The 14,831-nt window shown below is 46.2% G+C and overlaps 1 protein-coding gene across 1 annotated transcript in view; it reads left to right on the forward strand.

The window, feature by feature from the left end:
• CDS2 (CDP-diacylglycerol synthase 2) overlaps nucleotides 1-14,831 on the forward strand; it is a 50,300-nt gene that overhangs the window by 25,573 nt on the left and 9,896 nt on the right. The window contains exons 2-9 of the mRNA XM_019644619.1: nucleotides 3,698-3,834; nucleotides 5,996-6,092; nucleotides 7,001-7,098; nucleotides 7,849-7,988; nucleotides 9,484-9,542; nucleotides 10,465-10,547; nucleotides 13,308-13,395; nucleotides 13,896-13,964. Of these exons, the coding sequence (XP_019500164.1) occupies nucleotides 3,698-3,834; nucleotides 5,996-6,092; nucleotides 7,001-7,098; nucleotides 7,849-7,988; nucleotides 9,484-9,542; nucleotides 10,465-10,547; nucleotides 13,308-13,395; nucleotides 13,896-13,964 (771 nt within the window). The remainder of the gene's footprint in view (nucleotides 1-3,697; nucleotides 3,835-5,995; nucleotides 6,093-7,000; nucleotides 7,099-7,848; nucleotides 7,989-9,483; nucleotides 9,543-10,464; nucleotides 10,548-13,307; nucleotides 13,396-13,895; nucleotides 13,965-14,831) is intronic.

The following is a 14,831-nucleotide window of genomic DNA, read 5'->3' on the forward strand; positions in this document are numbered from 1 at the left end:
CGAAAGAGGAAGCAAGGCAGGCAGCTTTGGTGCTCATATAATTGGTTAGCACATGGGCCCCAGCAAGGCACGATGGCTGTCAGCCCTTCCTCACTCCACCCTCCGTCAGCAGGGCGCCCGGGTTGCCTGGGGTCGGTGTTTAAGCCTCTTGTGCCCTTGTCCTGTGGGGTGTTGTTGCTCTTCAGTCCCTTTACACTTTCCATAGACTTTCATTGATGTTGCATTTGATCATCCCAACAGCCATCTGAGATGCGGGATCCTTTCTCCACCAGGAAGACCAGAGAATGGAGGCCTGTGCTGGGTGTAATGAGCATGAGAGTGGGCCCTGCTCTCCCTGGCTGGCTGCTGCCTCCTCCTGCGGACAGTCTTCCTGTCCACCTGCCTGTCTCGTCTTCCCCTGGCGGAATGAACCAGTGAACATGCTCAGGTCCAGCATGTGACAGTTTTTTCTGGGCAGAGACTTGGGCTGCAGTTCCCTGGAGCCTCCCAGGCCCACTCTGGAAGCTGCACGTGCAAGGAAGGCCTATGCCGATGAGGTCGGAGGGGCCAGAACCCTGTAGGCCTCAGGGTTCTCTTAAGTTTGTTTCCTTGGCCTGCTGTCCTGTGACCCTTGGTAGTGCTGGTGGTTGGGGGCGGGGGTCCGGAGCCTAGAGAGCAGTCTGACTTGCCCCCTCCCCATCCATGACTTCCTGGGCTGTGCCCTTTCTTCCCTTGCACAGGGATTTGCGTTTCCGCCAGTGGGAGAATGGTTGTCTGTGTAGGTGTTGGTCTGCTACTCAGAGGGAGCCCCCGGATAAGGATAAGGGCGCTGGGGTGAGGCCCAGGACCCTAGAGTTGCTTGCTTTCAGGCAGATAAAACCTAGGAAGTTAATCTCCTTCAGGCTTGCGCCTTCAGGGCATGTACTTAATTTCCTAGTTGTTCATCCCAGGCCCCTTGACCTCTTGGAAATAACAGTAGTCTCAGTGTCTTTGTAGCAGTTCTCTATCTCCTGCTACTTTCTGCCTCTGGAGACCCCTCTGCACTTCACCCATCCTAGCGAGGAAGGAGAGGACTTCCGAATGGCAATATTGCAGGAAGCTGTGCTGGGCTAATGTGCACAAAAAGGGCCTGGAAGGTCCAGGGGACTGACTCAGTGCAGAGCCCGAGCTCCCGGCCCCTCCCATGCAGGGACTTCGCCTGGCTCCTTCCTGCCCTTCCTCGCCTAGGGAACCAACAGCCTTTGTGAGTCTCCTTGACAACAGGATGGATAAGTTAAAAATAACCTTGTGCCGGGGCTTCTCTGTGTGTGTGTGTTTGTGCGCGCATGCACACAGGCACGTGCCCTCGCCTGCTGTGTTCAAGCTCAGTCCCTGTGGCTTCAAGATGCTCCCGAGAGCATCCGCTGGGAGGGAGGCCTCCGCGGGCCCAGGTCCTCGCATGTTGAAGCCCCTTGGTTTTGGGGTCAGATCTAGATAATCACGCAGCAGCAACCTTACCTCCTATTACAGATGGTTGCACATGGGGTGTGGGCGTGTTATTAATGTTAATAACACGAAGACTGAAAGCTGCTCTGAATGCCTCAGTCTTCATTCAGCCTAACTGGAGAGGGATACTTCTGGAGGCGTTGCTGTGTTTCAGGACTTTTCGGGGTGGTAGAATGGGACACAGCCTTGGGTGGGAGTTTGATTGTATTGGTTGTATCTCTTCAGTGACCCTCCATGGTAAGGAAGACCCTTTCTGGGCCCCTTTTATAAGGTGAGGACACTGAAGTCCAGAGGCACTTGCGTGACTTGTCTAGAGCCCCCTGGCTCAGCTGTGGCAGAGTAAGGAGCGCGACTCCATCACAGAGGCTATAGCTCTTTCCCTCAGATCCTATAGTCTTCACTGAAGCCAGCTAGCTGTCTCTTTTGTATCAGCAGTCATACTACTTAGGCCTTCTGTTTTGTGGTGTTATTACTGTTGTAATTTAATTTAGAAATAGCTGTTTTCACAAGGGCAGGGGCTTGATGTCTCTTTACCATACTTGGAATTAACTCCTGGCTCCCTCCTGCCACTCTTCCATCCACTAGTAAGTATCTTGCTGTGTGCCAGGCTTTGGGAGGTCAAGAGGACAGGATGTCTTTGTTCCCATCTTTAGGGATCCACAGACAATTACAAAAATCTCCCTCTAAGTCCCCATTGTGGCCAGTGCCCAGAGGGAGAATCTGGAATGTGTAAAAAAAAAGCCTACAAATCAATGAAAAAGAGGGCAGAAAACTCAGTAGAAAACTGGCAATGACTTGACATACACTTCACAAAAGATATCCAAATAGCCAATAAACGTGAAATGGTGCTCAATTTCATATAAGGGAAATTCAAATTGCTAATTCAGCTTAAAATATGTAACTGTTTCTGCGTTTGCACATGTATCTAAAAAAATCTTTGAAGATGTGGTGAAATATCCTTTTGCCATTTCTAGTTTACTTCATTTTGAATTTCTTACCGAGAAATGAAATGGATTCCAAGATACTTAAATAAAAGAAGACCTAGGTTCATAGGAGATTTGGGGCCAGCCATTGAGCTTCTCAGAGCCCCTCATCTGAAAAGAGGGATCTTCCTCTGTTCCTTCCCTTCCTCCCAGGACTGCTCTGAGGTTCACAGGTATGAGAAATGCTCTAAAAAACTGTGATAACGTAGGTAAAAAGACAAATGAGTAGAAGTTTAGCTGCAGTTAGAAAGCCCCTTGCTGCAGCTACTACTTGGGTCAAGACCCCTGGCAGCTGCCCAGCAGGACTCCAGACTTATACATACCTCTAAATCAAAGAGATATGATGTTAAAAGTCAGAGAAGGGGGGGGGGGCACATCCTGTTTGTCAGGACCATCAATACCTTACTAGCCCAACAGGATTCCAGGTTCACCCTAAAGGATGTGTTTAGACATGCCTCTAAATCAAAGAAATGCATTGTTTTGTGCCAGAGAAGGGAAGACAGGCACCTCAGGGGGAGAAAGAGATAAGAGAAGGGAGAGGGGGAGGCACTCCTACTCAGACCTAAAAGCCTTCATACATGTAAGGCGAAGCTGCTTCCCTCCCTTGGGTCAGCCCACACTGTGTTTCAGAGTGTACTCCCTTTCACTGATAAATTTCTGGCTGTTTTATTCTGCACAAAATTCTGTCTCCTGACTGACTTCTTTCCTTCAAGAAGAGCCGAGGTTTAATGTCATTTCCCAGTAACAAAGGGCTATACAAATACTAAGTAGTATTGTTACTGTCTAATTCTAAGTGATTTCATTTCTCTTCCACCTCTTCTCACAGCCATTATCCTAAATTCCACTAAGAAACAAAAGCTCTGAGTAGTAGGATCAGGAATGAGGCAGGGATGAAGTCCAGCTACAGTCCCTTTTTGCATTCTGTGGATACAAAAGAGGGACTTTCTCCCTCCTGTGGACTGTCCCCTCCCCCGGCTCCCGTAAGGCAGGGGCTTGAGCAGATTGTGGCTCCCACTAATCCTCCCTCCAGGCAGGTGCCTGCCTCTCCTGCAGTAGAGAGCGAACCATTTTGGCACATGTCCGAACCATATCGGGAGCGCAGAGTCCCATCTGTTATGTCCCCTGCCTGTGCCAGGTCCTCAGGCCCTGTTCCGGTCTTTTCCTACAGGTCTCCTGTGACAGGTGTGTACTTCTCAGTATCCTACTGAACATTTTTGACCTTTTCCTCTTCTGTTTTTTCTGCCATGTAGGAGTCAGAGCCAGATATAAAGGTAGATGGAGAGACTGCATCGGACAGTGAGAGCCGAGCGGAAGCTGCTCCCCTTGTAACCTCTGCGGATGATACCCCAGAGGTCCTCAACAGGGCCCTTTCCAACTTGTCTTCAAGGTAACCTGGCTTACTGATGCAGGTGCTTGTGCGGGGCCTTGCTCTGTGTCCGAGTGCCCTGGAAGACCCAGTTCAAAATTTAGTTTCCCCTCACTCACACACATCCACTGTGGACATTTAAAAATTATCCCGGAAGAATCGAGAAACATCTCTACTTGGGTGAATCCAGGGTTCAAATTCTGGTCCCTTGAGACTCTGGTCCCTCCACACCAGCTATGTGGGTAGATGAAAAACACAAACCATAAGACCCCAAAACATTTTCTAAAAGCGTTCCTGTGTGTGGCTCCCACACACGTGCCCCTTTGAAAGGTTGTACTGTGCAGTGGTTAAGGGCCTGGATTCTGGCGCCAGACTCCCAAGATGCAAATCCCAGCTTAGCCACTTCACAGCTGTATGACCTGTCCATCCATGCCCTCATCTGTAAAAGCTAGTAACTAGTGTTGAGGGATGAATGAGTATACGTAAAACCCTTATAAAAGGGTCAGGTGCGTATTTGTGATAGCTTTCATTATCATTGTGTAATATTATCACCATAACGATGCAGAGGCAGAGCAATGTACAATTCCACTGCCAAGAAAATGTTCATAGTTTTTTCTTCAGATAGAGACAGCCATAGAAGCCATCCAAGCAGATACAGAAGTAGAGGGCACTACATTTCCATTGGGGATTTTGCCTGATTCCTTTGTTAAGATACAAGCTGGGTGTATTTTTCTGTAGGCCTTGGAGCACCCGCTGAGTTTGGCATGGCTGAGGCCATGGCTCTAGTGCAGGGGTCGGCAAACTACAGCTCGCGAGCCACATGCAGTTCTTTGGGTATGTTTCATCTCAAAAGTTTGCCTACCTATGCAAGAGCCAATCCTGTCCTTCACAACAATTTAAAAATTATTCGAGGACTGGCCGAGTGGCGCGTTGGTTCAGAGTTGGCTTGAGACACCAGCTCTGAGCAGCAGGGGCCCTGGTTCGGATCCCACATGAGGGCCAATGATACTGTGCCCTCTACAGCTAAGATGGTGAACAACAGCTCAACCTGGAGCTGGGCTGCCGTGAGTCGCCGGCGACAGTGTAAGCTGCAGCCCCTGCTGCAGTGGGCTGCCGTAAGCTACCGTGAGTAGCTGGCAGCCAGCGTGAACTGCTGTGAGCTGCTGTGAGCGGCCATCCAGTGGCCGGCGAGCGACTGCCTCACCCGGGAAGAGCGCAATGATATTACCAACATGGGCCAATAAAGCGACGTCCTCCACAACTAGACTGAAGAACCAAAGGACAGCAACTTGTCTGTTCCCCTCCTCCGATTCCCCAGTGCTGTTCCCCTCCCCCAATGCCCCAATAAAATATTTAAAAAAAAAATTTATTTGAGAGCCATAAATATATTTTTACATAATCACCATTATGTGCATAATAGCCTTTAAAAATTTTATAAGGGCTGGCCAAGTGGCGGGTTGGTTAAGAACTGGCTTGGGATGCCAGAGGGTCCCGGTTCAGATCCCACACATGAGGGCCAGTGACACTGCCCTCCACAGCTAAGATGCTGAACAACAGCTCAACCTGGAGCTGGGCTGCTGTGGGTTGCCAGCGACTGCATAGTCTGCAGTACCCTGCTGCAGTGAGCTGCCATAAGCTACCGTGTGTAGCCGGCAGCCAGCGTGAGCGGCCAGCAGCCGCTGTGAGCAGCCATCCAGAAGCCGGCGACTGATATGCCTCGCCCGGGAAGAGTGCAATGATGGTGCCAACTTGGGCCAGTGAAGCAACGTCCTCCACAACTAGACTGAAGACCAGAACGACAGCAACTTGTCTGTTCCCCTCCCCCTAATTCCCCAATAAAACCTTAAAAGAAAATTTATAAATGAAACTATGATAGTTTTATTTTCATTTTCAGTTTTATTTCAGAGCCACATGTACGTACCCAAAGAGCTGCATGTGGCTCGCGAGCCGCAGTTTGCCAATCCCTGGCAGCTCTTCCGTCTCAAAAGTTTGCTGACGCCGGCTCTAGTGACCTTGCTTCTGCCAGTATGTGCCTAGTGCACCTGTCAGGGTGAAGGCGGCGCTTCTGGAAAGGACTGACCTCAGGCCCTCTCCTCCAAGGAAGAGCCACCCCACTTGGGTTTGTGCTTCAGTTCTGTCTGGGCTTTTAACACGTTTTCTCCTTCCCGCCTCTCTTACTTAGATGGAAGAACTGGTGGGTGAGAGGCATCCTGACTTTGGCTATGATTGCGTTTTTCTTCGTCATCATTTACCTGGGACCAATGGTTTTAATGATAATTGTAAGTGCCATTTGTGTGCTGTTTTCTGCCTTCAGTTTTTCCTGCAGGGTCAGTCCTCTGAAGTACTAGGTGTTGGGTTGGTTCTGGGAATCATTTGGGGGTCCAGGCTCCTCAGAACATGTCTTTCATAGAACATCTGAACATCTGTGACTTCTCACCTGTCAGCAGCCAACTGGAGGGATTGTTGGCCTGGGCCATTGATGTGTTGTTAAAGATCCCTCTTCATTTTAAAATGTGATTTGATTATTTCAACTGTTTGATTATACTGTGACCCCAGCTGTGACTTTGAGTCTTGGTTTTGTTTCTTGTCCTGGGGCCTCACTCATAGGCTTAGGCCTTTCCTTAAGAAACCTCAACCCAGAGTGCTTCTCTCTTAGTCTTCTCAGTGTCATGGAGACTAATAGCTGACTGCTGAGCACAGTAGTTGGGGCTTTTCAAGCACAGTAATACCTTGGTTTACGAGCATAACTCGTTCCATAAACAAACTACTCGTATTGCAAGACATCGCTCGTTTACCACGTTAAAATGTATTAGAAATGTTTGCTCGTTTTGCGGAACACTCACAAACCAAGTTACTCTCAATCCAAGGTATTTCTATTTAAAGTGAAAAGGGAAAGAAATTGATCGAGTCTTGAGAGGTTCTAGAATAAAAAAGTTGATGGAAACTTTAGGAGCATGTATTTATTGTGAGAAATTGGATCTATAATACTTCATGTGACATAAAAGGCTCCATTCCCTGTGGGATGGTGTGAGCGAGAAAAGAGGAGGGCCGCCTAGTCACTGTAGGACTGACATTTTTCTTAAATACAGTGGTTTTTCTTGAAGGCCCATGACCTGTTTGTTTCTGTTTTCAAAGATTGTAACAATTGGGGAGTTAGCAATTGTTCTAATTCCTTTGTGTCCTGCAGGTGATGTGTGTTCAGATAAAGTGTTTCCACGAGATTATCACTATTGGCTACAATGTCTACCACTCCTATGACCTGCCCTGGTTCAGGACCCTCAGCTGGTAAGCTCTCCAGCCCCAGAGAGACCCATAGCAGATTTGGGTGATAAAGTGTTTTGTGGTGGATAGTACAGTGACAGTAGGTGGGAAGGGAGTGATGGCCACGCACTTGCATAGCACATTTGAGACCCTAGTATTTCATAGGCCAGACTGTGTGGTTGGCCTTTGAGAACTCTTTAGTAGTTGTCAGGAATCTGGAATCTTCCTCAGAAGAAAGCGGACTGGCTGATGTGCTATCAAAGTAAAGGCCAGGGAGGCAGCTAACAGGTTGGGCAAGGTTTTATGAAGAAAATGGTATCTGAACAATGAGTGAAGAAAGATGAGTGAAGAGGATGCTCTAGGCAGGGAAAAGACAGGAGCAAAGTAGACGGGTGGCAAAGCCGGAGGGAACCGTCTTGATGGGCATGCAGGGTTCCTGGTGGGAGCATGGAGATGAGACAGGGAGGCAGGATGAGGTGTGTTTTGGAGCATTCTCTTACAGTTTGAGCATTCTTAGGTTAGGTATGGACACTCCACAAAAGGGGCAAAAACTAAATCCCTAGTTTGTGATAAATGGAAGGTGGGTGAAAGTTGCCACAAGTTTCTAGATAAACTTCTCGCGTACAGCGTCACTAGAGAACAGGGGACCGTGGGGTCTGTCTCAGGACTGGGGGGACTGATATTTTGGTCCTCTCCTCGGGGTTTTCTGATAGCCTTGCTGTAAAGGGCAGGCCCCATGTGCTCCCTGTTGCAACGACCTGTCTTTATTTACAGGTACTTTCTACTGTGTGTAAATTACTTCTTCTATGGCGAAACCGTGACGGATTACTTCTTCACTCTGGTCCAGAGAGAAGAGCCTTTGCGGATTCTCAGCAAATACCACCGATTCATTTCCTTCACTCTCTACTTGATAGGTGTGCATCGGGGGGCTCACCACTTCTTGTCTGCTGAGTAGCAGTTGGGGGATTTCTTGGTTAATGTAAAGTTTTGAGGATGTTCACTCTGCCCGTGCAGGGGATCAGAGCTGACGGCTCTGCCTTACATGATCTGTACCAAGTCTTTACTAAGAGAAGTGAGACTGAGGGACTTTGTGGGTGCAGGGACTGCAGCCTGTACCACCTGTCCTTGCGTTCCAGCCTCCGCTGGTGGACAGCACAGCACGATCCTGCCCTGCTACGTCCATTGGCAGAGATCCTGCAGTGTGACCAAAACAAAACCATCCAGGAATTTACGTATAAAAACAAGCGGCCATCTCTAGGAGACACTTCTTAGGAGACTGATGTTGCGGTGTGGTGGGAAGTTTACTGATTTGGGTTTAAAAAGACCGTGACTTCAGAGGGGCTAGGAGCTTAATCTTTTGTAATCTAGAGCTAAAACTGGGGAGTTACTGTGAGGCTTACATCAGGTACATTAAAACTTGACAAACAGTAAAGTGTTATGTCAATCTAAACTCAGTTCAGACTGTACACTAGCTCTAATCATGCTAGTGTTTTTCATAGTTGCTTCAAAGCTAGTTTGAGGCACATGAGACATCTGTTCTGACCCAAATCTGTTTGACCTGTTTTTGATCAGCTCTGTGAATGACACCTGGCTATTAACATACATAATCCACTGCCAAGGGGTCTACTGACATTGAGGATAGTCAGAGGGCATGCCCCAGCCCCTGAAAGCAGCCCCCCAAGGGCAGTTCAGTGGTGTGTGGAGTAGCATCATGCTGTCTTCTGGGCAAGACTGCTTTTGCGGGACCCAGCTCACTTCTAGGTAAAAGTCCTCTTCCTTCCTGGAGAAGGGGGCAGGGCTGCAGATAGTTTTTGCCACAATATGGGTCAGTGTGAGAGGCAGGTTAAGGGTGGCCTTGAGCCCATACCTGGTAGATCTCCCCTCCACCAGACCGCTTGGGACAAGGGTCAGTAAACTTTTTCTTAAAGGTCCAGATAATAAATATTTTAGGCTTTGGAGACCCAGGATCCCTGTTGCAACTCCCCAGTTCTGCCGTTGTAGCACAAAAGCAACTACAGACAAAATGTAAACAATTGGGCATAGCTGTATTCCAGTAAAATTTTATTTATAAAAATAGGCAGCTGGCCTGACTTGTTTGCTGGCGTCTGCTCTAGAGCCAAACATTCTTATCTGGTGAACAGTGGCCTAAATTGAGTGTAGCCTGCAAGATTTAAAGATAGTGCCTTCCTTTGATTGTCTTGAGGGAGTCATTTTTTTCCTTCTGCCTGCTGTCTGAAAAACTAGTTTCCCCCCCTCCACCCCCCTCCCTGGCTTTGGGACTCTGCACTGGTCAACTGCTACCAGGAAATTAGCCAAAGGACCATGTAGCACAGATAAAGGAAATGACTAGGACAAAGATAAATGCAGAATGTGATTCATTTTGCCATTTCTCCTCCCTCCTGAAACCAGGATTCTGCATGTTTGTACTGAGTCTGGTCAAGAAGCATTATCGCCTGCAGTTCTACATGGTAAGGGAAGTGTGTGTGTGTGTGTGTGTGTGTGTGTGTGTGTGTGTGTGTGTGTGTGTGTGTGTGAAAGAGAGAGAGAGAGAGAGAGCAAGAGAGCGAGAGAGTGAGAAAGAGAGAGGGAGAGGGAGAGAGGGAATTCTTGGCTTAAATGAAATTCTGCAGAAACTCAGCAGGCCTCTTATCCTTTCTGAGATAAATGAAAACTCTGGGGGCAGCCAGTTAGCTCAGGTGGTCAGAACGCAGGCTCATAACACCAAGGTTGCCAGTTCAATCCCCACATGGGCCACTGAAATACACCCTCCACAACTAGATTGAAACAACTACTTGACTTGGAGCTAATGGGTTCTGGAAAAATGCGCTGTTCCCCAATAAAATAAAAACAAAACAAAACAAAACAACTCCGAAGTGCAGTCTGTTCTGTATGTATCTAGAACCCAGGGCATGAAGGAAGAGGGCCCGTTTATCTTTGGCAATTCTTAGACATCCACCTAGACCCAATCACTGTTATCCTAGGTAATCTCTCCACTAGGACCTGAAGGTGGGCTCCAGGTAAGGCTCAAGGTGAAGCTTCAGGCATTGTCCACAGGTACCCTACCTGCTATATCATTCCCTCCACTTGAACACATCCCCTATCTGAGTGCCCCAAGCACTCAACAAATACCAAGAAAATGAGAAGTTCCCAGGTTTGCAGAGCACAGGACTCCAGGCCGCGTTATCCTGACTCTTGATGGGGACTGTAGCTGGGGGACAGTTTCTTCTAGAGGCCTGTTATGTACCTTTTCACTTCTAGTAAGACAAGTGCAGAAGCAGATAGCTTTCCTACCCATTCCTCAACAATTTTCTATTTTGGTATTTACTGTTATTTGAAGTTCCTTTCAAGGTAAACTGATAGGTAAAGCTGATTCTTTGTCTTCATTTGCAGTTTGGCTGGACCCATGTAACTTTACTGATTGTTGTAACCCAGTCGCATCTCATTATCCACAACCTGTTTGAAGGAATGATCTGGTAAGTGATGATGGGGTTTTCCCTTTTATTTTGTGAGTGTTTCTCATGTAAAAGTGCCTTACCTTTAAGCCAATGGTTCTCACTTGAGCCACATCAGAATCCCTTGCTGAGCTGGTTCAACACGGATTGCCGGTCCCCACCCCTGAGTTTCTGCTTTAAATGGATCTCAGCTCTGGCCTGAGAGTTTGAATTTCTAGTACATTCCCAGTACATGCTGATGCTTCTAGTCATGACCTACACTTTGAGATCCACAGTTCTAGACTAATTGGTATAGGGATATTTAAAAGAGTCAAAGACAATGCAACTGTATGACCACAAGTTTGAAATTCTAGAGGACATTTTCATGACTTCCTGGCAAAATGTAAACCAATAAAAGTCATGAAGAACAAATCTTGAGTAGATCAATAATTACAGAACAATTTTGAAAATTGCACAAGAATCCACACCAGGAAAAAGGACCAATGATAACAGCTGAGTTTTATCTAACCCTTACTAAAGCTGATAAGCACAGGGAAGGAGAAACAAGAATGATAAACTAATTTCTTTTATGATTATAGATAAACCATTTTAAATGAGCTGTTAGCAAATGGAATCTGGCAGCCTGTCATAAGAATGTATACAGTCATGTACCGCTTAGTGTTTTGGTCAATGATGGGCCACATAGACTATGGTGGTCACAATGGAACTGAAAAATTCCTATTGCCTGGTGAAGAGGTAGCATGATGCGTTACACAGCTACTTAGCACTGTGTTACAATTGCCCACAGCATTCAGTACAGTAGCATGCTGTACAAGTTTGTAGCCTAGGAGCTGTAAGGGAACAGAATTTGTCACCCCCAAATATCTCTTTTTGGCATGAGGATTATTTTAGCCTGATTAATTTTAAGAAGCAACAGACTCCGGAGAAGCTCTGAAAACCAATTAGAAGTTACCCTTTGTAAAAGATATTTACATTTGTAAGGGTGTTTCCTTGCTATACCTGGAAAGAGGGGGATGACCTTATCTCTACAAACTCTTTATCAATGCAGAACAGAATGGACTTAAATCTGCATAACAATCTTAAACCCTTATTTACTTTGCTTGTCCTGACAGCCTCCCTAACTGACTCCCTCTACCCCAAACTGCTTTTGTCTTCAGCTGAACATGATATTTAAGTGGTAGCTTTAGTCTTTTTGGCCAGTTACTCAGTTTTCCTGGTATATATGTTATTAAACTTTTGTTTAGTTTTCACCTGTTAATCTGTTTTTTTATTACCGGGATATCTCAGCCAAAAATTGAAGGTAGAGGGAAAACTATTTCTACTCCCCTACAGAGCAATAGGCTGTACCATACAGCCTAGATGTGTAGTAGACTACACCATATAGGTTTGTGTAAGTGCCGTCTATGATGTTCACACAGGATGCAATTGCCTCACAATGCATTTCTCAGAATGTATCCCTGTAGTTAAGCGGTGCATGACTGTACTGTTACTTAGTAGGTTTTATTCCAGAAATGCAGTGGTTTCAATAGGAAATTTATCAGCATTGATTGAAATCGGCAGTTGGATGTTCTTAGCAAAGAGATTAAGGTGTATCCTAGTGTATTTAAGAGAGATATTAAAGTATTGTGGATAAGACCCCAGATGGCACCTCTGTTTCCAAATTTCAGAATGAGGGTACAGTACTGCCCACTTACTGAGGAATAAATTAGTAAGTACATGTAAAGTGCTTATAAATGTTAGGCTTAGGCATTGCAATTACAATGCAGTGGGGGGCATAGAGTTTCTTCCCTTCTTTCTGAATTTTTGTTAGGAGTTTCTTAACAGTAGCACATGCTAAGTCCTCATCTTTAGGGCCAGATATGCCACTTGCTTCTACAGCGTGTAATATTAAAATCTCTGGTTACTGGTTTTCAGACTCAACCTACAAGACTTAAAATTATAGTTGTGGAGCAGAAAGTATGTGCTGTTGTTGTGTGTGGGGAGTGGGGGTAGGTGGGGGGGGAGGATACGGAGGCTCTAAATCCCTCCCTTAACAAACAGGAAGTCAGAAAATTTTGCTTATAGTTGATAGGCCAGGAAATCGAGATTTATGTATAGTGTGTTAAACTATAATAGAGGAAATTAAAAAAAAAGTGATTGTCAAGAGACTGGAGAGTTAGGAGAGGCAGGTGATGGTACAAGTATGGAAACTGCCCCCTTTTTCATGGTGGGGATGACCTGACCAGCAGGGGGAGGCAGAGAAGAAATCTAGCTGTGTATATAGATGGTGGTTTTGCCCTCAGGGTAATCCTAAGGAAAGGAAGGGCTCACTAGAGCTAGTAATAGACAGTTTAAAAAAAAAAAAAAAAGGTAAGTTATGAAATAGACATAAAATATATTACTTAGAATTATGGAAGCAACTACTAAAAGAAAAATCAGAAATGATTAAAAATGGCTATTTTGGGGAATAGGGGATAGGAGTAGGAAACTTTAATTTTTTTCTTTCCTTTACAGTTTACATTTTTATTATCATGTACATAGATTACTTTATAGTGAAAAAAGAATAAGTGACATTTTATAGTCTGCCACCTTTATTTATTCAGTAGTCATTCAGTCAACGTTTAAATGGCTGCTATGTGCCAGGTGATAGGTATAGCTTATTTGGTATTTCTTTTTTTAAAGTTTATTTCTTAGTGGGTAAAGAGTACTTCATAGATTATTTTGGTACTGGAATTTATGAATGGTATGGACTTTTGAGGTATTATCATCTTGGTAGAGTTGATCCTTTGGGTTATTTCCTAGGTTCATTGTCCCCATTTCTTGTGTGATCTGTAATGACATCATGGCCTATATGTTTGGATTCTTCTTTGGTCGGACCCCACTCATCAAGGTAAATGGACAGCCCTAACATAAGATATCTCCATAAAGGATGGGTGGTGCTTTCAATTTCAATACAAGTGTATCAGCTTGGGAGACAGAGATCTAGCTGGTGTGTACGTCTTCATGTCATCCTGGAGAAAGGCTGGTACTTAACTAGTTTTAAGAGAAAAGCAAAGGAAAACATTGACAACTACCCAAAAGAAGAAAAGAGCCAATAAAAAAAATATTTCTATAGACTGTATAGACACATTTTGGGGGCCTTGATTTGAATTTGAGTGTTGCCACTTAATTAGCATACTGTTTTATAATATGAATACATGATTTGAATGACCAATTAAAACAGAAAGGAAACTGAGGTGAATCAGGCAGGGAACAAGGAAACCAACCAAGCATTGGGGGTATTGTAGAAGGGGAGGTGGTTAACAGTGAGGTTTTTAAACAAGTATGCATTGCTCCCAAAGCCAGAGTTATCAAAACGCCCTTTGCTAAGAACTTGCTCTCTGTCCACAGCTGTCCCCAAAGAAGACCTGGGAAGGCTTCATCGGGGGCTTCTTTGCTACCGTGTTGTTTGGCCTTCTGGTAAGTGGTGACTGCTGGCTGGGCGGGGGAGTGGTCAGAGGCCTCACACCCACCTTTAAACCCTGTCCAGGGCTAGAGAGTGTGTCTCCCAAGGCCAAGGACTCTGTCCTGCTGAATGGAGACCTTGCCCTGAAGCGGGGCACCAGCATGGCACACTCTATAACGGGCACAAGCAGCACCAGCTGTCCTTCATCCATCAGTTTTCAAGCGGGCTCTTGTCAGCCGAGGAGCAGGGGCTGTGCGCACCTTGTACTTCTCTCATGCTGAGGGATGGCAACACTGCACAGGTGGCATTCTTGTCCAGGCATTTCATCTTTTAAGGTCAGGGTGATTTGTCCCAGAGGATAAGGGGTGAGGTGAGATATGCCACTCCAGCCCAGATTTTCTCCTGGGTGTTCCCTGCCCGGAGATGGACAATCTTCCAGTCCTTTCAAGAACATCAGTCCCTGCTCTGACCCTACGCCGTCTCCCCTGTCAAGTGTTGTCCAGGTGCCCTTCACTGCTGGCCTCCCTACCACATTGCTCTTCAGCCTTCTTTCTCCTGGCCGCCCGCCTCTCACTGTGCCATTTTCCCACCACCAGCCTCCAGTTAACAGGAAGTTTAGAGACCCTGAGAAAAACAGACTGTGGCTCCCCCAAGTGGGGAGAAACTTCTCAGAGTTCTTTGCCCACGTTCTTCAGGTCTTTCCTGGATTCATGGAGGACCTAGGTGTTCGGGCAAGCATATGTAAGACCTCAGTGGGCTGTGAGCACCGCCCCGCCTCCCCCCCCCCGCCACACACACACACTTTTTGTTTGTTTGTTTTCTAAAAGACATTTCATCTCCAGAATAGAAAGGGTTCAGTTCTAACCGACAATCATGGAGAT

The sequence above is a fragment of the Hipposideros armiger genome, unplaced genomic scaffold (genome assembly GCF_001890085.2).
Source record: "Hipposideros armiger isolate ML-2016 unplaced genomic scaffold, ASM189008v1 scaffold_89, whole genome shotgun sequence".
Classification (NCBI taxonomy): Eukaryota; Metazoa; Chordata; class Mammalia; order Chiroptera; family Hipposideridae; genus Hipposideros; species Hipposideros armiger.